This window comes from Pelobates fuscus, chromosome 10, assembly GCF_036172605.1.
Source record: "Pelobates fuscus isolate aPelFus1 chromosome 10, aPelFus1.pri, whole genome shotgun sequence".
NCBI lineage: Eukaryota > Metazoa > Chordata > Amphibia > Anura > Pelobatidae > Pelobates > Pelobates fuscus.
In genome coordinates, this window is record NC_086326.1 from 27,460,401 (window position 1) to 27,482,647 (window position 22,247).

At 42.4% G+C, this 22,247-nt stretch overlaps 1 protein-coding gene across 1 annotated transcript in view; it reads right to left on the minus strand.

The window, feature by feature from the left end:
* The window catches only part of KNDC1 (kinase non-catalytic C-lobe domain containing 1), a 91,060-nt gene extending 69,043 nt beyond the window's left edge, over positions 1-22,017 (minus strand). The window contains exon 1 of the mRNA XM_063434058.1: positions 21,671-22,017. Coding sequence (XP_063290128.1) covers positions 21,671-21,772 — 102 coding nt within the window. The 5' untranslated portion in view covers positions 21,773-22,017. The remainder of the gene's footprint in view (positions 1-21,670) is intronic.
* Positions 22,018-22,247: the final 230 nt, after the last annotated feature.

The following is a 22,247-nucleotide window of genomic DNA, read 5'->3' on the forward strand; positions in this document are numbered from 1 at the left end:
ATATATATATATATATATATATATATATATATATATATATATATATATATATATATATATCTTCCCTCGATGGTTCAAGACCTCCCCCATCCCTACATACACACGCCTCACACAATCTTACCAGAACTCTCGAAACACACCCTTTCACAAACATACATGCGGACATACAGACAGACTTCACTCACAAAAAGCAATTGAAGGATGGACTTCAAACCGGTTTCTTGGAACCCTTTAACACAAAACCCAAGAGTAGTGTATCCTACTCTCGATATGAAGTGTTTCTTAGATCCAACCGAAAATTTACATCTATGTCAAACACATACAGATGTTATGTATTACTTAACCGTTTGACACTGTAAGCCTTTTAGGCTACTAATCTTCACCTCACATCTTTTCTATTTTTGTAAAAGAATACCAACAATGTGCATTACCCATATTTGCGTGTATTGACTCAAGTCATGTACTCACTCTTTTAAACTTCTGTTTATTACTATATTACAATGTTCCCATGTTTTTATCTTATTCAGGGAAAAATAAAAACTTCACATATAAAGAATTATTAAAAAAAATTAAAAAGCGTATCTAGAAATATTAAATCAAGGCCTTAAAGGGCACATACCTAGAGGCCTAGTCATTAAACAGGGAGTTGTTTCAAGGACACAACATAGTTGAGCCAGGTAGGAGAAGTGGAAAAATTATCCAACTTCGCTAATACGGCCTAAATTTGCAGAAACAGCTACGATTACATTGAAGAGTTAAAAACAACTCCAAAGCCTGTTACACTGACAGCCACCGACTAACTAAAACTCTGTCACGTGATGCGGAAGCTCCCAAAGGAAAGCGTTGATTCAATGTTTTACCATGGGGAAGCTTGCATGCGCATCAGGACCCCAATGCACCCCTATGAAGAGCATTGAAAAGATCCACGCCAGAGGAAGCCATGCCTCCTCCATGATGTTGAGGGAAGAGAAGAAACCAAAGCCAAGGGAGTCTTGGCGCTGGACAAAAAAAAAAACTAAAAACAAAACTTAATTATTTTTTTTTATTTTTTTTATGGGACACATAGGGGACAGGAGGGGGCTGTATAACAAACCAGTATTCCTAATGCTTTAGCGTTCCTTAAATTATTATGGGATAGTGAATGCCAAGGAATATAAGTGGAAATCATGAAATGTGTTTTTAAAAAAAAAAAAAAAAAAAGGTTTTATTTCACATTTGTTTTAACATTTACCAATTTATGTAATATTTTAGCAGTTAATTTACATACAGCCCTGCATGATGATGCGACAAAGAAGGTAACAAAAAGATCTATGGATGGATCTATATATAAGTTTGCTATTCTTTTAGTAAATTAAAAAAAGGTTTAGGTGACAGTGTGTTAAACTGAGGATTAAAAAAAAAAAAAAAAAAAAAAACATTTCAACAACCCATTGTACTAGCTATGGTTAGTGGAGATTACATTTTCATTTCTAAAGAGGCCATTTCCATTACATATATGAGATATAACATTTTAGTGTGTGATTTTCGAAATAGCATATAAAATTAGAATAGACTCACAATCTGACAAACTTGCACAAATTTCTTTAGATAAACCCAATATTTTATTTGTTTCTGTATTCTATACTCTTAACTAGGGTAATTTACAAGGTTTAATGATTAAGCACAGGTTGGGGGTTACAGAATACAAAGCCACTTCCGTGATCTCAATAGATCATTTAACAGTTTTATTTAAGTACTTAGTGGGATGGCCCAAGAGCTTACAATCCAGGGTAACCAAGGACAAAAGCACAGGCATTTAAGATTACATGGTGAATAATCTGGTTATTTACAAGATGTTAACACTCAATCACAATGCAAACTTTTATGTCAACAGCGCCATAAGATAGGATAGATATAGTCAGCACTACCCCAAACAGAAACATTGCTTATTCACTTTGTTTTAATATAAAGCAAGTGATTTTCAAATTATCTATAATATGACTGTGTGAGCTCATGTCAATGTCTGACAATGTTATAATATCATGGATATCAACATGGAACAGATTGAATTGTGAATCTGTTTAGAGAGACACAAAGAAGGAAATGATAAAGGGTTATTATGCACAAAAGGGAGAAAAAAAAGAGCAAGGGAGTGTGTAAGCTAGGAAGAGAGATGACAGATGGGGGAAAGATGTAAAAATAAAAAAATAAATTAAAGAAAGTTTAGAATGGTTTACAGGACTTTCTGTATGGACGTATTTTGAACCAATTATTTATGGTCTCCTTCCTGAGTTTATGTATGTATGTGTATATATATATATATATATATAGTCCAGACTCTGGCACTCAACCTTAAAGCAATATATATGCAATGTATATTACCAGGGTGCCTCCAGGCCAGTAGATAGAAAGTAAGAATCAGGAGCACTCGCTTGGATTTTTCAGCAGTGGATCAAGTGTTTAATCACAACTTTAACATCAACTGAGGGGTCGAAATCCAAGCGAGTGCTCCTGATTCTTACTTTCTATATATATATATATATATATATATATATATATATATATATATATATCTCTCGACTATTTATCCTTGAATTGAAACCTGATATCTACTGTACTTCTATTCTATTTATTGCAATCTGACTAGCTCCTGGAATACCCAATTTTTTCTCTAAATGATATTGCTATACCTACTTCTTTAGGGAAGATTGGTGACCTCTACAGATGTCCCGAACAGTTCGCCAGGAACTGTTCGCCAGCGAACATAGCTTGTTCGCGGTCGCCGCGGCAGGCGAACATATGCGATGTTCGGTCCGCCCCCTATTCGTCATGGAGGTGGGAGGGTCTGCTGCTGATTGGCTGGAATGTGTCTGCTGACTGTGAGGTACAGGGTCAAAGTTTACTCAGTGATGACGAATAGGGGCGGACCGAACATTGCATATGTTCGCCCGCCGCAGCGACCGCAAACAAGCTATGTTCGCTGGCGAATAGTTCGGGACATCTCTAGTGACCTCCCTTCTTTCCAGTTAAGAGCAAGCACTCTATTATTCAACTAGTTATGTGCTTTTGATCTATATACTTTTACTCCCTCTATCCCTAGAACCTGATTATTTATTTCTGTATTATAGGCATTTTTTATTTTTCTGTGCTTTTAATATTTTTATTTGTATTCTGTGTTCTTAATATTCCCTCCGTATATTGGAATTCCCCTGACTGTTTTTCAGTGGAACAGTCAGAAAGTTAATTTGCATGCACAGTCTCAAATCACTCAGAAAAGGATACCATGCCTTCATTCACCAAAAATAACAGATGGCATATTGGGAGGTGCTTCTGTGTTATTGCACTTATAAGACATACTGTGCAGATGGAAATAGGGAATGTTCAAGCACCACAACCGATACAATCAAGATACATTCTTACAATACAGTACACAGAAACTGCTAATGGCTGCAACTTACCCATTATTTTTCATTTATGTGGGCAAAAATGAAATTATATAGCTCAATTAAAAATGTAAAATATAAAATTAATACATAAAGAAAAATCTGATCTTTGAAGTCCATGTGTTTGACATGTCACAGTGAGTGTTCAATAAACCAGGAAGTGGTTTATTAAGGAACTTTTATTTAGAATATTTGTTTTTACCTTTTTCACTTTGTTTTGTAAATGGAGACCTACTGATGGGACTGAAGCCTTAGTCCAGGGGTGCCCGGATGTTTTAAAAAAGTAGATCACCAGATGTTTTAAAACTACAGCTTCCATGATGTTTTGTCAATCTAAAGGCAGGCAAAGCATCAAAGGGAGCTGTAGTTCCACAACACAAGGGGATCTACCTTACTCAAAACGGAAGTGATTGGGCAGAGGTCCTGGGTGCCAGGCTTAAGACTTTGTAGTTAAATAGTTAAAGGACCACTATAGGCACCCAGACCACTTCAGCTCAATGAAGTGGTCTGGGTGCCAAGTCCATCTAGGTTTAACCCTGCCTGCAGTAAACATAGCATTTTCAGAGAAACTGCTATGTTTACTTGAGGGTTAATGCAGCCTATAGTGGCTGTCTCATTGACAGCTGCTAGAGGCGCTTCCGCGCTTCTCACTGTGATTTTCACAGTGAGAAGACGCCTGCTTTCCGAGCGAGCACGGCGTTGGAGAAAGGTAAGTGTTTATCCCCTTCCTCCAACTTCAGCCCGGTGGGAGGGGGGGCCATGAGGGTGGGAGCACCCTCAGGGCACTGTAGTACCAGGAAAAAGAGTTTGTTTTCCTGGTTCTTTAACGGTTTAACACCTGAAATTAAGCCAGCACCAGGGACCTCTACGCACCATAACAACTTCATTCTGATGAACTTATGATGTCCAGACTGTTCTTTACAAAAAATAAATAGGTAAATAACTTGGCTTCTAAGTGTGATTTTTGGTGGCCTCTATCCTTTCTAGAAAAAGTTTGTTAAAGTATTTACCAATAAAGTGGTTTGTTTTTTCTGCAAAATGTGAGAAGCTGTGCAGATATGATCAGATGTGCAAATTCAGAGGTAATTCAGTGTTTAGTAAATGTTTTGAATTCCGACTTTCTCATGGCTTTTTTCTTCTTAAAATAGAAATGAGCCTGTTCAAAAACATTTTCTTAACTGTCCTTGAATGGCTTTATGTAAATTGTCCTATTAGCAGAAATCCTGGGAGTTTAGTGATTAATGCAATAGCTTATCTTCCCCCCAGCCCAAATCTGTTGCAGGCCAGTAACGGGTAACCTTGGCCCTGCAGATGCTTGTATATGAAAACATCCAATGATGTTCAGCTGTATTTTCTTATACTTATTTAATATCTCCCAGTGTCTGTTTGAAGCATTACATACAAGTATAATAAGTGTTAAAAGTTCGCTCCATGCTGGTTTTTACTGTATTATACATATTTTGCATTGATAATATGTAAAAAAATAATAAAAACAATTCATTAGATTAAAGGAACACTCCAACCATCATAACCACTACTTTGCATTTACAGTTTGAAAACGTACCTGGGGTACGCCAAGCGTTAGTCACCTTCTCCATGAGAGCAGTCGGTGCAGGACTTCGGTCATTGGCTGAGAGCAATCAGCTGACCCTTCAACCAATGCCCTGGCCTTGCATAGCTCATGCAGGTGGACCCTAGGTAAGTTGACAAACTGTTTGCAAACAGTTTGACTACTTACACTGTAGCAGATGCCAGAGTATTCCTGGCTCCATAACCACTACAGAGCCCTGTTGTAAAAGTGGAATCTGCTCAATGTATTCAAGCCTCAGAAAGTGGCGCACTGATTTTGTATTTGGCTTTTGGGTTGATGAGAATAAGAGAGCTAGAGGATATCCATACATGGTTTGCCATATAGGCTTAACTGGGTTTAATTCTATATATAAATCTTCAGGAAGCCAAACAAAATTACCATGGAAGTTTACAAACTTCTGAATGTTTTTCATTCTCGTTTATTTTTTTTCTTGCAAATGTATTTCCTGTGGCAAGAATTACTGTCTCAGTGACCTCTGAACTTATATAAATAGCAGGTTGTTGGTTGATATCAACACCACAAGTGGGACGTGAACCGGTGTTGAGGTTACTCTACCCTAGGGATAGGCACCCTTCGGCATTCCAGATGTTGTGGACATCTCCCATAATGCCCTCATACCCATAATGCTGGCAAAGCATCATATGGAAGGTGTAGTCCAAAACATCTGAAGTGCTGAAGGTTGCCTCTACCCCATTAGAACTCCAGGGAATATACCCTCCTCCCTCTCCAACTGATTACATCATGTATCTTTATGATATATGGTTTATTCCATGTATACGAGAGCATTCAAAGTTTATTTTTTTACTACAGGCAAAACAGAGCACAACACACTACACACAGCCAGGAGACACCACAGACACGTTACATACAGACAACGCACACACTGCATACAAATAATCACATGACAAAAGTAAATGACTGCTTGATGACTCCGATCTCTTTTCCCTTTTTTCCGTGAAACCCTCCAACAAATAAACCTTTAAAATCGCACACTTTACACTCGGTCAACAAACTAACAGATTAAAATCAAATGACAAAATTTTATATATAATTTTTTTAAATAAATTTTTTTACACAAATGATCAGAATTGCCAGATGTACCTGAACGCATACAATTGCATCTGTTCTCTGTTTCAATGCATTTTAGAATGTCACGGGCGATAAAAATATAATTGTAGGTACAATGCAACTTGTCCGTGGTTTACCCAATGATTCAGCATTATGACACATATAATTATCAACCTTAGTGGGAGGCACAAAGCATTCTGGAAGTCAATGTACTCACAGCACCATACGTTACTTGAATTGTTCCCATGTAAACAATCTGCTGAATACAAACGGTTTACTTAACGGTTTCAATGCTACTATTAGCCAACAATTGTGTTAATAAATAACAGTCGTAGACGTTTACAAATCCACAGGTCCTGCAACCTGAAGTTATTTCTACTCAGCTAAAGATCAGCTTGGCAAACATTTTAATCTCTGATACCTTGGGGGCAAACATAGCAAGGCTAGGGCTATGGGATGAGTGTTCAGCAATAAAACCTTCCAACAAGGCATCAACCATAAATAGTATTACGGTACTTTAACTCATAACTTACATAAAGCATTAAAAGGATCATGTATACAGACATTCCAGATATCACCAACCATATATTTTTTTTAAACTCTGAATTATGAATTTGAAGCCAAAATAGCTGTATTAGCATAGAATTTAATATCACAATATGCCAAGTGGCCCCTCCTCCCCCCCAAAAATAAATAAATACAAAAATGAGTATGTCAAAGATGAAGGACTCACCTAAGAGGCTTGCCTTGACATGGCAGGTGAGCTTACACCTAATGGCCATTGGAGTAATATTAACCCCTTAATGACCAAACTTCTGGAATAAAAGGGAATCATGACGTGTCACACACGTCATGTGTCCTTAAGGGGTTAAAAACCTCCACTTATTTAAAAGCATGGGGATTTGGGATAGTGTGCAAGTAACTCTTATCTGGTTTTTGTTGTATGTATTGGGGCTGATGTGTACTATGATCATTGCTGCCACCCAGGAGTAGTTGGGAGTTTAAACGCAGGACTTATTATTTGTATATTTAGAATAATTACTTCATATCCGGCATCATCTGTGGAAGAGCTTGGTAAATGAGGAAGCTCACACGGAAGTTATAGGCTAAAAGAGTTAACTGAAGATCCAAGCCCAGCATTGGCCACCCATAGCGAGTAATGCTCCAAAATCGTTAATACATTTTTGAAGTATTACTTGCAATTGTAACTTGAGAGTGTACACTGAAAATCTCAGCGTATCACTGCTGCTCGAGAAAATGCTTCTGCATTTGCCAAGCAGTTCTAGAGAGGATACCAAATTGCCTTCTATAGCATTCAAATTAAATGTTAAACCATTATAGAAAGGTATATCACTTGAAGACAAGAAGGGTCCTGGGTGGGGTCTCCAGAAACAGTAACTAATGCAGCGATGCACTTTGACATCAGCTTTTTAGGGCTAATGATGGCTGCTTCACTAGTGAAGCAATCCAGCAATAGTGACCGATTTGCTCTCCCAGATATGCTCTGATCCCTGGGAGTCAACTATAGTAATCATTTGACAAAGCTATTGGTTAAAGTAATGTAATCACTGTGATTGACTCTTGCAGTGATCACTCAGCCTATGGGACAAACTACTAAAAGGTTAATTGTGAGGATTAGCTTTGGTTAATATTATCTATTGTTAAAAATAAAGTGTCAACGTGTGGAGTATCGTGACACAGATGGTGTCTCTGGGAAGCAAAGAGGCATCTCTCTTATATCACCCTGAAAGCTCTGTAAACATCTGCATCAGGTGCAGGATATGTGAGAAATTTCTGTACTTGGGAGACACAGTAAAATACAAATCTAGAGTATTTAAGGTATAATACACACTATGGCTGAGAAAATCACTTAAAATTTTCATATGCAAGTGAAAAATATAAAATGTAGTGCTAAATTAATTAGAAATTAATGATGAATGTTTCAAGTGATGAGACTAAAAATGCTCCATATTATTATTAACATTTATATAGTTCCAACACAATCCACAGCCCTTTACAATTATAGAGAGGGGGCATTTAGAAGTGAAGAAGGCCCTTCTTAATCAAGTCTTACAATATGTGTGGATTTGAGGTAAACACCTGTCCCTTACCGGTGAGGTGATCTTGAACCTGGGTTTCCCAGTCCCTGGCAGTGATATCATCGCTGTTCTAATGAGCCAATATTAATTATCCCAAATTGCCATTTTTTTTAAAAAATTTTTTAATGGTATGCACCTGGGAACTATCATTTTGCCCAAAATGTATGGTGAAAACTCAAATTTGAAAACTAAATTTGCCATGTCTTATAACTTTGATATAAGGCAGGGCTCAACAAGTTTGCTTGAAATCTAGGAGCCAGATTTTTAAAAATCAAAACTACAATTCTTAAAGGGACACTATAATCACCGGAACCACTACAGCCTAATGTAGTTGTTCTGAAGTCTATGTACTGTCCCTACATGCTTTTCAATGTAAACACTGACTTTTCAGACTAAAGGCAGGGTTTACATTGCTGTCTGGTAAATCCTCTAGTGACAGTCACTCAGAGTGTGTCTATGGGGAAGCATTGGATTGGCTGAGATCGTCAAGATTGATTAACTCAGCCATGGAGGTAGGGCCAGCCGCGGCAACTCCAGCACAACATGGGAAAAAGTGTGTAAAAACACCTTTCCTTGTGATTGGAGGGGGACAGGTCCCCTAAACATCCATACTAACAGACACACTCACTGACTGACTGACACTGACACACACACACACACACATCCTTATTTTTTTATTTTAAATCCACCCGACCTGCCTACCTTTTGGAGAACTGGAGTGGATCAGCTTTCCCTGGGGTCCAGTGTTGCTGCTGTCATCTCCCTGCTATGTTCCTTAGAGTGCTGTTTAGTGATGCAGGGCTGGAATGACAGCGCTCATTCAGGGCTTGCCAGCCCTCACTAAACCGGAGCACACTCTGCCTCACTATCAGTGCTGTAGGTTAAGCTTTAGAAAAAGTCAGCTTCCAAACTTGAAAAACCCAATGATGTTTTGCAACCCTTAATTATGGCTAAGGCTCCTGATAGTTGCGCTCATTCAGGGTGCTCCTCTACACAGCCGGCCCCCTGCTTCATACAGCTGATCGTCCGTCTGCCCGTCTCAGCCCAGGGAAAATAAATAAATATAGCCATCGGATTTGGCACAGATTGGCAATAAAATGGTTAAATTAAAAATATTAAAATTGCTCTTTGCATATGTGAATTATACTTACCTGTTGCGATCCCCTGTGGGCACCGCCATTTTTAATCTTCAGCTCTTGGTGATTCATCTTCTAGAATCTTACATGCTGTACTCAAGCATCTGTGAATGGAGGATCCTGCGTGAGTCTCCAAGGATATTATCTTGCAAGGAGCGAGATAATGCTTTAATCCCACAGCCATTGCCAGTAAAAGCTGGCAGAAGTGACAAAACTTGATGGCGGCAGTTCTATTTTTTGCTAAATTATGGATTTTCCATAAGACAAAGTAGTACCTACTTTGTCTCATGAAATCTTTTTACTGCGTAGGAAGTCCAATGAAATCCATACACAGTCTTTATGAGCATTTCAAGATCTTATCTTTAGGAAACGCACAACATTAGTTTTCGGTGACAGAGCCACTTTAATACCTTAGGGCTCCAGGTGAATATTTTAATGAATACATTTTCCTTGGCCAATGTGGCAAACCTAGCCACTTCTGAACTATATGTATTGCAGGTTGTCCATAGGCTGAATGTATACTGTAAGTCCTTACCTGTATAAGTGCTGTGTTATGGCCGTTCGCATACTGGCAGCCGTACGCTGCCAGCATACAAAGCATTCGTTCGCCGAAACACGGCTATCCCGGCCGTTCGCCGTACGAATGCGGGCTCCCCAGGTAGACCACACATTCACAAGTCGTGTGGCACCAATTAACCGATTGCAACAATGTTGCAATCGGTAATTAAGGGCTCTCCTAGGTGGCCGCCGTTCGACTACCGACCATGCGGCGGTCGGCCATCTTGGATCCTTTGTCTCTGCAGCGGTGTTCGGTCGTCGAGAGCCTGGAACTGAATACGGCTACTCAATGATCCGAACACCGCTAGACTTCTAGAGCGTTCGGGAGTTCCGCGTTCGGTACATTATGTTCCCCATAAGGATTCGGTACTTTTAAACCGAACTCAATGTTTGAATGTATTCTGTGCGGCGTTCGGTCAATTCAGCTGGGATCGGAGCGGTATTCTCACAAAGTATGCGCTCCGACCCCAGCTATCTGCCGAACGTTCCGCCAGCGCAAAGTACCGAATATTGCGTAAAATATATATTTTAAAGTCAATTGTCGGTTTTGCTGCACGAGGGGATAATCCACTTAATCGTCCATTTTGGTGGGAGTATCCCTCTCGTGCAGCGGTGCCTATTGGGAAAGTCACAATGCATGTTGGGAGAAATCCCCTGGATTATCTGTGTGGAAACCCCTTGCATGGGGAACTGCTTAAATATGCCAGCTTGCGAATAAACTGAGTTAGTTGACTCCCAAACTGTGTTTCGTCCGGTTATTGGGAGGATGGGGAATATTGCCGTGCTTTCTGTTCTGACTGTGGATTTCCTGAGGATACCAACGGATATCGTGGACTAATATACTGCATTCCGTTACAGCCAATTTATATAGAGCTTTGATTAGCTCCTAGAAAATTTTGATTTTTTCCAAAAAAGGTGTCAAAATGCTCTTAATACCCAAGGGATACAATTTCTACAAATACTTTTGTGCTGTGGTTTTTAAAGGGACACTATAAGCACCCAGACAAATTTATCTCATTGAAGTAGTATGGGCGCTGTCCCATTAACCCTGCAATTGTAATCATTGTTGTTGTTGATAAACTGCAATAATTACCTTGCAGAATTAACTCCAACTCTATTGGTTGTGTATCAGACAGCCACTAGAGGCACATCTGGCTCCTTAACAGACTTTTGGCCTGCTAAATGACGCTAGTAGACAGCCACTAGAGGTGGAGTTAACCCTGCAAGGTAATTATTGCAGTTTATAAAAAAGTAGTGGGAGTTGGCACCCACACCACTCCAATGGGCAGAAGTGGTCTGGGTGCCTGGAGTGTCCCTTTAAGTATGTGAACGCTATTCATTTTAACAGATCTAATTTTACCATGACAATTCTGATATATTAAAATTGTGTGTGAATGTGAGTGTCATTAATTGGAAAGCACATAGAAAAGTGCTAAATATTACTCAATTGTGAATGCACAGATTTTCATGGAAAAAAAAAAAAAATCTTAGTTACTAATGGATTAATCACAGCCAATAAAAATTATAAGGCATATAGTTCTGCTTACATTTCCTAATGAACAATTTTAGCACTGAGGATTGCGTTATTTACATGAATACTCACATTGCTTTGCTATACAAGCTATATATCCAGTAGAATATATATTGCAGATATTTAGTCTATATGTGGTATAACTAATGTGGAAAGAAATGTAATATTCCTATACAGTACTCCCATTTTAGATATACTTGCAGAATTGCTTAGGCATAACCACTAAACTCACATAAAGATAAATATTCATAATATTCATAATGTGGAAAAAGTCCAGTTTCAGAGTCTAGCTGATTCACCAAATAATCCTAACTGCCCACATTTTAAGCATCACCCTACGGTTACATGAGTGAATTAGTCTACCATGCACTGGCGTACATACCGCGGTCGCAGCTGCGACTGGGCCCGTCACTCCAGGAGGCCCAGCCGCCCTGCGGACCGCTGCAACCAGGTACCTGCCGCCATCTTTTGCGGCCCCGGCCCGGCCGCCATCCAAGGGGTCCATGCGCTTTAACAGCGTGACCAGGCCCCCTGTGATGACATCAATGCTGGGAGGAAGTGACTGCACGTCACTCCACCCAACTATCAGAGCCCGCGCGGGAGGAAGCAGAGGGAGTCAGTGGGAACTCTGACTCCCATCAACCTGAGCCACCAGTGGACCCCAGGGAAAGTCACCCTCTTGCACCTAAAAGGTAGGAAACAGGAGGGTGACAAACATTTTGTGTGTGTGTGTGTCTTGTGTGTGTCTGTCTGCCTGTTTGTATGAACGTATGTATGTATCTCTGTCTGTTTGTATGGGTCTGCATGTATCTATGTTTGTTTGTGTCTGTAGGTTTGTGTGTCCGTCTGTACGCATGTGTGTCTGTATGTATATATGTGTGCCTGTCTGTGTGTCTGTATGTATGTATCTGTCTGTGTCTCTATGTATGTGCGTGTGTGTCTGTCGGGGTGGAGAAGTGGGGGGAATAGGGAGGGGGCCCACAGGTTAGTTTCGCACCGGGGCCCCATGAATTGTGTGTACGCCACTGCTACCATGCCAAGGTATTGATTACTCTTTAGTGCTCAGGCTATATTTTAACTTTATACCCCACTATTTGTGCAAATGAACTGACTTGAAACTCCAAAAGGCATAACTGAGATTACAGACCTCCCGCACCACACCGTAAGATGTGGAGTAATCAGTCTATACTTGTCAAGTAAAAGGAATTGAAGGAGAGAAAGCATGAAATATTTCCAGTGCCTCACTCTTCCCATTGTGAATAGCTCTTAAAATCAATAAGACTCAAGATCATTTATCCATGTAAGAAAAGAAAAAAAAACAACAACCCACTATATACTATATTGGATCATTCAATGACTTTCAAACAGCAAGATCAAGCGGACATATATTTACTGGCTGTTTATACATAAAAAACAAAACACACACACAAAACCAATACTATTCTAATCAAACTACTAAAACTTTATGGATTTTAAATCCTAGTTAAAGCTGAGAAAAAGCCCTAGAGCCAGATAGATCCCAAAACATACTACAGGTCTCAGATGAACACATTGTTTATAGTTCAGTCAATCTAGAAACTCATACCTATATATTTCCAGACAAAAACAGACATATCTTCACATTGTTTGTCTTTCACAGGCTTGTTTAACAATGATAATCTTAAATGTGCATTTTTGTGAGTGCATAGCACTATTCCAAACTATAACAGATAGCAATCCGTTGTTTCTCAATACTTGCAAGTAATTACACATCGGTCAAATGCCAGGTTCCTAATCTAACAACTATTGGTGGAAGTCCAAACAGCTAAATAACACGAGTTCAAAAAGTATACCTAAATACATTTTAACCACCACAAAGAGTACAGACCAATGAAGAGGGTAAGGTGCCAGGGGTCTCCCCCTTCAAACAGTTTGACACTTAACTGGATAGGCCAGGCCCCCTTTTTGGATATTATTAAAGCAGAAGTCCCTATTAAAGAATTAACTATTCTTTCAGGTCCCTCTCTCCCCCCTAAACATACACAAATATGTAAGTAAATGAATACATCTGCCTATATCTTTTTACTCTTTTAGACATGCGGGAAAAGAGGGCTGCACCAAGGGGACCACATAAGTTGTTATCAAGCTAAGAAACCTTCTTTAGGAGTTTAAAGAATTCCGAGAGAGAAAAAAAGAGAGAGAAAAAAAGAGAGAGAAAAAAAGAGAGAGAAAAAAAGAGAGAGAAAAAAAGAGAGAGAGAGAGAGAAGAGAGAGAGAGAGAGAGAGAGAGAGAAGAGAGAGAGAGAGAGAGAGAGAGAGAAGAGAGAGAGAGAGAGAGAGAGAGAGAGAGAGAGAGAGAGAGGAAGAGAGAGAGAGAGAGAGAGAGAGAGAGAGAGAGAGAGAGAGAGAAGAAGAGAGAGAGAGAGAGAGAGAGAGAGAGAGAAGAGAGAGAGAGAGAGAGAGAGAGAGAGAGAGAGAGAGAGAGAGAGAGAGAGAGAGAGAGAGAGAGAGAGAGAGAGAGAGAGAGAGAGAGAGAGAGAAGAAGAGAAAGAGAGAATCGTTTGACATGAAAAAAATGTTTTCTTTATTACCCAAGTGACCACAAGGTTGAAGCTGCACCTGATCACAGGTTGGACAGATATCCTGAATGGTTTAACAATCATCTGCTACCTCAGCACGGACATTTTGGTTTACGGACTGCCAAGAGCGTACATTGAGCACCTGGCAACTTCTTTTTTACAGGTGGTGAGGCAGTGCCTTTGCATCGCTTAGAGAATAGAAATGAATAATCATGTGGACATTAGAACATTGGGAGTGTAAATAGGATCTTTTTAAAAAGTTTGTATTAACAAGAGAATCTTACGGAACACTGCCCGATAGAATATAGAATTACTTGCCATTGCAAGACTGGAAACATGGACATGGCACACTGACCAGGGCTGAATTTTCACACACTAATAGGTAAAGGGCCAAAAGAAATGTTCAGCCCTGTTGAAGGGCTCTGTGCATGCAATACACAATACAGTAGTATGGTATATTTTTCTGTGGTTTTGCATAATCTTTCATTTTGTACTCTTATGCCCGAGCAAGCATACAAATGTGACAGTGGTCCTGATATGTCAGGAGAAAAAAAATATATAAAAATTTTGCCACGGTTATAAAGTTGTTTGTAAAAAGCTTTCCCAGTGCCTTTTTCCTAAGGTATATTGAGCAAGCAATGATAAAATTGCCCACTGATTAACACAGTTTCATATTTACCGTTTTGGCATCATCTCCACAACACTAGGCTTAAATGGACAACTGCAAATGCCAAACTTTTAGCCAGATGAAATTATCTACCTCTTTGTAATCACATGGTGACAGTTGTGTAAATGTGCAACACTGCTTATGTGCTGATGAAAAATAAAGCAAGTATCAATGTATTATTTGTGGGGAAACACTTTGTATTATTTAAGGTTACATGTCAAAGACATCAATGTACAGGTGTATCTCTACCCAAGGGACAGGTAATAGCAAGCGCACACCAACATAATTACTAGCAACCCTTAGAATGCATTTCTTTCAATCCAGTTTGATGTACGTGCACTGTAACCTCCTGTCTAGCTTTTATGTTGACCTACATACTTAATGACAGCAAAGCTGAATACTATCAGGGTAACTCACTACAGTGAGAATTTATCAGGAATTCAAAGTGAATTTAAAATTGTGAGACATGTTATATATTAAACAATCTGCTTGAAAAGCAATAGGATTCTTATCCTTGGCGTAATCAATTTAGCATTAATAAATCCTGAAAATTCATCAGATGGCATTAAAAAAAAAAAACCTTTAATGTCTACCAATTTTGGTTTGCCACTTATTTTTGCACTAGTTCTGGTTCTCTTATTTTCTGCATGTGATTGTGTGTAGTCAAGACATGTGATTATGAAAGCAGGTGTATACATAGGTGTAAATCAGAAAAGTATATATTTCTTTTTTTTTTTTTTTTTTTTAAACGGACTCACGTATAATTGGGTGTATCTGGCATGCAATAGATGCACACAGAAGCTGTGGGGTAACTCTAAAAATTTCAAACTTACAAGAAGCATGTGTTTAACCAGGTTTCTATTGGTCAGAGGTGATGGGATTGACTGTGAAGGCACCATGCCATCCCTCACAATTTTGGCTGGGCTGGAATCAGTATGAGTGGGTTAAGGAGTGTCACAAATAACACCACTAGTGTTGCCCCTAAATTGGCAGACCCACCTGGAAAGTAGGTGGTCCACCAACTGAAGGGGTGTGTTAGCCTGGCATGTAAAGCGCTGCGGAATTTGTTGGTGCTATATAAATAATAACATAACAATAATAATTAAGCATGCCAGGTTCACAAAACAGCCTCCTGCGCTAAAGTGCTCCGTGTGTATGGTCCTAGTGCCCACTACACAGCACCTGCACGCCTAATGATGCACTCACACTGTACTGTCTGGAGAGAGTTCCCTAGTGTCCCCGGATGCAGTACATCAGTCAGGAAATTAAATTGGGACAATACTCCGAAATTGGAACTGTCCCGTTGAAAGTGGGACAGTTGGGCGGCATGACTGTAAACTCTTACAGGCCTTGCTCCCCATCCACTGTATAGATATGATCACAAACATGGTATGCAACTAGCAGACTGAGATGTGGGTGGCTCCAGTGAAAAGAGGCTGCAATTTTTTAAGCAAATTGGTATAACTTCTTAAGTAGAATGTGGCTGTAGCTGCTTCTCCTGTAAACCTTATGTTAAAATGGAAATACAACGGAGACAAAAATCTGGATGGCGACCTGGTGTCTGGCATTTGTCGAGCCCTGGTCTGAGCCTTGTTAAGATATTGAAGCAGAGTCCTTCCTGCCCCTTCTAATGTCACAGAATCATTGAAGAAACTTGGACCCTAAAAACGGTCATAATACATTTCTCAGTGTATGTGCATAGTTAGACACCCTACATATAAGCTCACTTGAGCAGGGCCCCTCATCAACCTATTGTTCCTTTACCATTTTGTAATTGTCTCATTTATTGTTAAATTTCCCGTTTATAATATTGTAAAGCGGTGTGGAATATGTTGGGGGAGGTTGTTTGTTTTATTGTGTTTAGCCTAACCACAATCTTACTGATACCAAGCTTTTTGCTCTTAGAGAGACATCAACTTCCATAACCGGTGCCATGGTGGTGAGTCCTACAAGGTTAAAACTATAGCCCATAAGTGATTTCTGGTCAATGGTCCATTTAGAAGCTCATCAACCATGCATTTGTTTTTTTTTGTTTTTTAAAAGATGTGTCTTACGATGCCTGTCTGCTCATTTGCATATCAAGGAAACTATGGGATAGTTGTGAAAACATGATTTCTCTTATCATCAGTGTAAGATTTGTTCTCAAATATTCTGGCTACAACCTTGCAAGAGCGCCAGGACACTACTGGCACCATAACCACTACAACAGACTGTTCCCTTAATTATCACATATCATATCCCAGTTACTCGTTAAGGGGAAAGATCAGAAAACAAGCAATGTACGAGATGTCATGAATGAAACAGATGGGATGGGAAGATGATCAAATCTCTATCCATATGAAAGACCTGTAATAATGTATTCTGCAAGGTTGAAGTGAAACTAACAAGGCAGTATGCATTTTTCATAAGTATTCACCATCAAAGTCATCACAGAGATGTGAAAGAGTAACTGAATGAATGAACGAACGAGAAGAGTGCCTTTTGTGTGCATGCCTTATGCTCAACACAACATGCTGCCTAGCAGTTTAACCCCTTAAGGACCAAACTTCTGGAATAAAAGGGAATCATGACATGTCACACATGTCATGTGTCCTTAAGGGGTTAATGTAAAGAGACATCTATTTACCAGAAGACCATATTAGCAGAATCCTGTTAACGTGAGCAATTCATCTTTTGTATATTTCCAGTTTTTGTAATCGAAGACCATAGTAACAAATGACACTCCTGTTTAGTAACTAAATTGTGTATAAAAAAATAAAATAAAAAAATAAATAAAAGGGACTGACTGGAAGGCAGACACACACACACACAGAGATCAAACAAATGTATATAACAAGCAATTGATCTACACAGCCTATATAAAGGCATCCAAGATGAGAACTGGACTTTTATTCACATGAGACCAGAAAAATGCTTATATGCCAATTACACATATTCACACAGGAGTAAAAGGAACCTGATGTACAATTCTCATTGTGTATGCATCTTGGTTTTGTTTTGTGCTTTTATGCACTGATAAAGAATATAGTATATTTCAATATATTCAACATATTATTGTTTATCAATATTAAAAAAAAAACGGATCAAAATATTAGGATACATTTTATTGCAATAAGAAAAATGTATACATACTTAATTGGGTAGAATCATACAATGCTATTAGATAATAATGAACTTGGAACCTGACATATATGGAGACAGAATGTTATGCAGTGTGACATAAGGCTGTGTTTAATCTTAAATATGATTAATGTTTGAAGCCACGTTTCTTTTTCACTTGCGGTGATCTGAGAAAACATCAGCAAATATGACAGTTTCCAACTGCATAACATAAAGTATACTTAATTAGCTGGAAATATCACGGGAAAGCCCTGCTTTGGAGTCTGTCATCCACTATGACAGTGTTTCTAAAATTATTCTGCACCAACCCCCAAAACCAGTGCTTCTCCAGTTATTTTACTGACATAGTGGTCACCAGCCATATTTATCCAATATTTCACTGACCAGCTTTTCAGAACGCATAATAACATGGACAGTTTACATATAGCTATCCAGGGGTCATCACCCATGAAGATCTGACAGCATACAGATTACTGAAGGCCTACCTGCTAGCCACCGCTACAATACACATAGTACAACATATAGTGGTACACGTGGTGACTGCCTGGGCTATAGCCACCCTGATTCCACAGTATTGTACGGATTAGTGATCTGTAAAATTACTAATATTTTCCTTGATAAAACTTCTATACAATGTAAAGAAATTGGGTAAAATGTTCTCTTCTGCCATTCAGATTACTGCCACAACTGCTGTTAACAGACAACCAACACTTACAAACTAGTGCTATTTGTCCTACTGTCACATTTAAAACCAGTATCAGTGGATGACTAGTATGTTCCTCAAGCCATTTTCACTGAATGACAAAATGGCCTTCAAACAAAGTGCCACCAAATAAGCTGCCGTCAACCTAACCAATAACACCAAATGACATTACGGTCTTACTTCATCCTACACAGGAACTAGCCGTCTTCACCATACCAAGCACCACCACAATATTACCAGTTGTCTTCAGTATAACAGGCACTAACAGAGATTTGTCTGCAATTATCATAAGCTCCACCATCACCAGACGACAAGTCTCCATCACCACAAGTTCCACCATCACCAACAGATCAGTCTCATCCACCACAAGCTCAACCATCACCAGATGACCAGTCTCCTTCACCACAACAAGATCCAGCACTACCAGATGACCAGTCTCCTTCACCATACCAATTTCCACCACTAGTTGAACGTTTCTCTGCCCCCAGATGTCAGATCCATTCACTCTAACAGGGTCCATCAGATCCACTTACTTACCATAAGAGCTATTACTAGATATCAGCTGCCCTCACCCTACCTGAAGCCACTGACAGACATGTTGCAGATGCCCAACTTTCCATTATCCAATAACCAGACAACCTGACGGCCAGCTGTCTTATATCAAACCTTGCATTGATTTACTATCCTCTCTCCATACTTCCCTGCATCTCTCCAAAAACAGAGCATTGGTTACCTGCCCCGAGTGTCCAACAGATACACCCCTCATACTGCACTCCATCCCTCCACACACCAAGCCCAGGGTCACCTGCACTGAGTGCCCAGCAGGTACTCCCCCAATACTGCACTCCATCCCTCCACAAACCGAGCCCCGGGTCACCTGCCCTGCGTGTCCAACAGGTACACCCCTAATACTGCACTCCATCCCTCCATACACAGAGCCCCGGGTTACCTGCCCTGAGTGCCCAACAGGTACTCCCCCCATACTGCACTCCATCCCTCCACACACACACACAGAGTCCCGGGTAACCTGCCCTGAGTGCCCAGCAGGTACTCCCCCCATACTGCACTTCATCCCTCCACACACAGAGCCCCGGTTACCTGCCCTGAGTGCCCAACAGGTACTCCCCACCCAATACTGCACTCCATCCCTCCACACACAGAGCCCCCGGTAACCTGCCCTGAGTGCCCAGCAGCGACTCCCTCCATACTGCACTCCATCCCTTCACACACAGAGCCCCGGGTTACCTGCCCTGAGTGTCCAGCAGGTACTCCACCCCCCCCACCCATACTGCAATCCATCCCTCCACACACCGAGCCCCAAGTTACCTGCCCTGAGTGCCCAGCAGGTACTCCCCCAATACTGCACTCCACCCCTCCACACACAGAGCCCCGGGTTACTTGCCCTGAGTGTCCAACAGGTACCCCCCCATACTGCACTCCATCCCTCCACACACCGAGCCCCGGGTAACCTGCCCTGAGTGCCAAGCAGGTACTCCCCCAATACTGCACTCCATTACTCCACACACAGAGCCGAAGGGTTACCTGCCCTGAGGGTCCAACAGGTACTCCCCCCCCCCATACTGCACTCCATCCCTCCACACACCGAGCCCCGGGTTACCTGCCCTGAGGGTCCAACAGGTACTCCCCCCCCATACTGCACTCCATCCCTCCACACCCCGAGCCCCGGGTTACCTGCCCTGAGTGTCCAACAGGTACTCCCCCCATACGGCACTCCATCCCTCCACACACCGAGGCCCGGATTACCAGCCCTGAGTTTCCAACAGGTACTCCCCCCCATACTGCACTCCATCCCTCCACAAACAGAGCCCAGGGTAACCCTGCCCTGAGTGTCCAACAGGTATTCCCCCCATACTGCACTCCATCCCTCCACACACAGAGCCGAAGAGTTACCTGCCCTGAGTGCCCAACAGGTACTCCCCCCATACTGCACTCTATCCCTCCACACACCGAGCCCCAGGTTACCTGCCCTGAGTGCCCAACAGGTACTCCCCCCATACTGCACTCCATCCCTCCACACACCGTGCCCCGGGTTACCTGCCCTGAGTGTCCAACAGGTACTCCTCCCCCATACTGCACTCCATCCCTCCACACACAGAGCCCCGGGTTACCTGCCCTGAGTGTCCAACAGGTACTATCCCCCCCCCCCCATACTGCACTCCATCCCTCCACTCACAGTGCCCCGGGTTACCTGCCCTGAGTGCCCAACAGGTACTCCCCCAATACTGCACTCCATCCTGGGTTACCTGCCCTGAGTGTCCAACAGGTACTCCCCCCAATACTTCACTCCATCCCTCCACACACAGAGCCCCGGGTTACCTGCCCTGAGTGCCCAACAGGTACTCCCCCAATACTGCACTCCATCCCGGGTTACCTGCCCTGAGTGTCCAACAGGTACTCCCCCCAATACTGCACTCCATCCCTCCACACACCGAGCCCCGAGTTACCTGCCCTGAGTGCCCAGCAGGTACTCCCCCCATACTGCACTCCATCCCTCCACACACCGAGCCCCAGGTTACCTGCCCTGAGTGCCCAGCAGGTACTCCCCCCATACTGCACTCCATCCCTCCACACACCGAGCCCCAGGTTACCTGCCCTGAGTGCCCAGCAGGTACTCCCCCCATACTGCACTCCATCCCTCCACACACCGAGCCCCAGGTTACCTGCCCTGAGTGCCCAACAGGTACTCCTCCCCCATACTGCACTCCATCCCTCCACACACAGAGCCCCGGGTTACCTGCCCTGAGTGCCCAACAGGTACTCCCCCAATACTGCACTCCATCCCGGGTTACCTGCCCTGAGTGTCCAACAGGTACTCCCCCCAATACTGCACTCCATCCCTCCACACACCGAGCCCCGAGTTACCTGCCCTGAGTGCCCAGCAGGTACTCCCCCCATACTGCACTCCATCCCTCCACACACCGAGCCCCAGGTTACCTGCCCTGAGTGCCCAACAGGTACTCCCCCCAATACTGCACTCCATCCCTCCACACACCGAGCCCCGAGTTACCTGCCCTGAGTGCCCAGCAGGTACTCCCCCCATACTGCACTCCATCCCTCCACACACCGAGCCCCAGGTTACCTGCCCTGAGTGCCCAACAGGTACTCCCCCCATACTGCACTCCATCCCTCCACACACCGAGCCCCGGGTTACCTGCCCTGAGTGCCCAGCAGGTACTCCCCCCCCCCAATCTCTCACCTCATCTTCCAGCAGGGTGGGGAGAGGCTGAAAATCATAGAACTCCTTCCCATCCTCCTCCTCCTCCTCATAGTACTCCTCTACCTCCTCGGCCTCCTCCATCCCTGCATGGACAGCTCGGCTGCCAGTCACGGTCTCCGGGGGGCTCAGCAGGCTGGGGGGCTCATGATACCTCGGGGAGAGACCCAATGAGCGTCCAGCGCACAGCCCGGCTCTGCGGCCAGCAGACGGAGTGTGAGAGTGAGGGGGACCCGGGCAGCGGGCTATGAGTGCCAGCCGTGCCGGTATCCTGCCACAGCCGGCCGCACACTCACTGCATTCCAGTACGTTCGCAGCTCTGCGCGCTTTCCCCCAAAGCGTTTGCTCAGGTACGCGATACCATGGCAACGCACCAGGGAGCGACGTCACTACGTGACAGCACCACTCGTACGCGCTATGGGGAGGTCACGCCCCCTCCCAGCGCAGAGCTCGTGCGTGTCAAGCCTCGGTCTCGATGTGTGCACTGATTGTGGGCAAGGAGAACAGTTACAGAATGGGCAATAGCTACTTGTAATGGCTGCCCTCTCTGTGTGAGCTT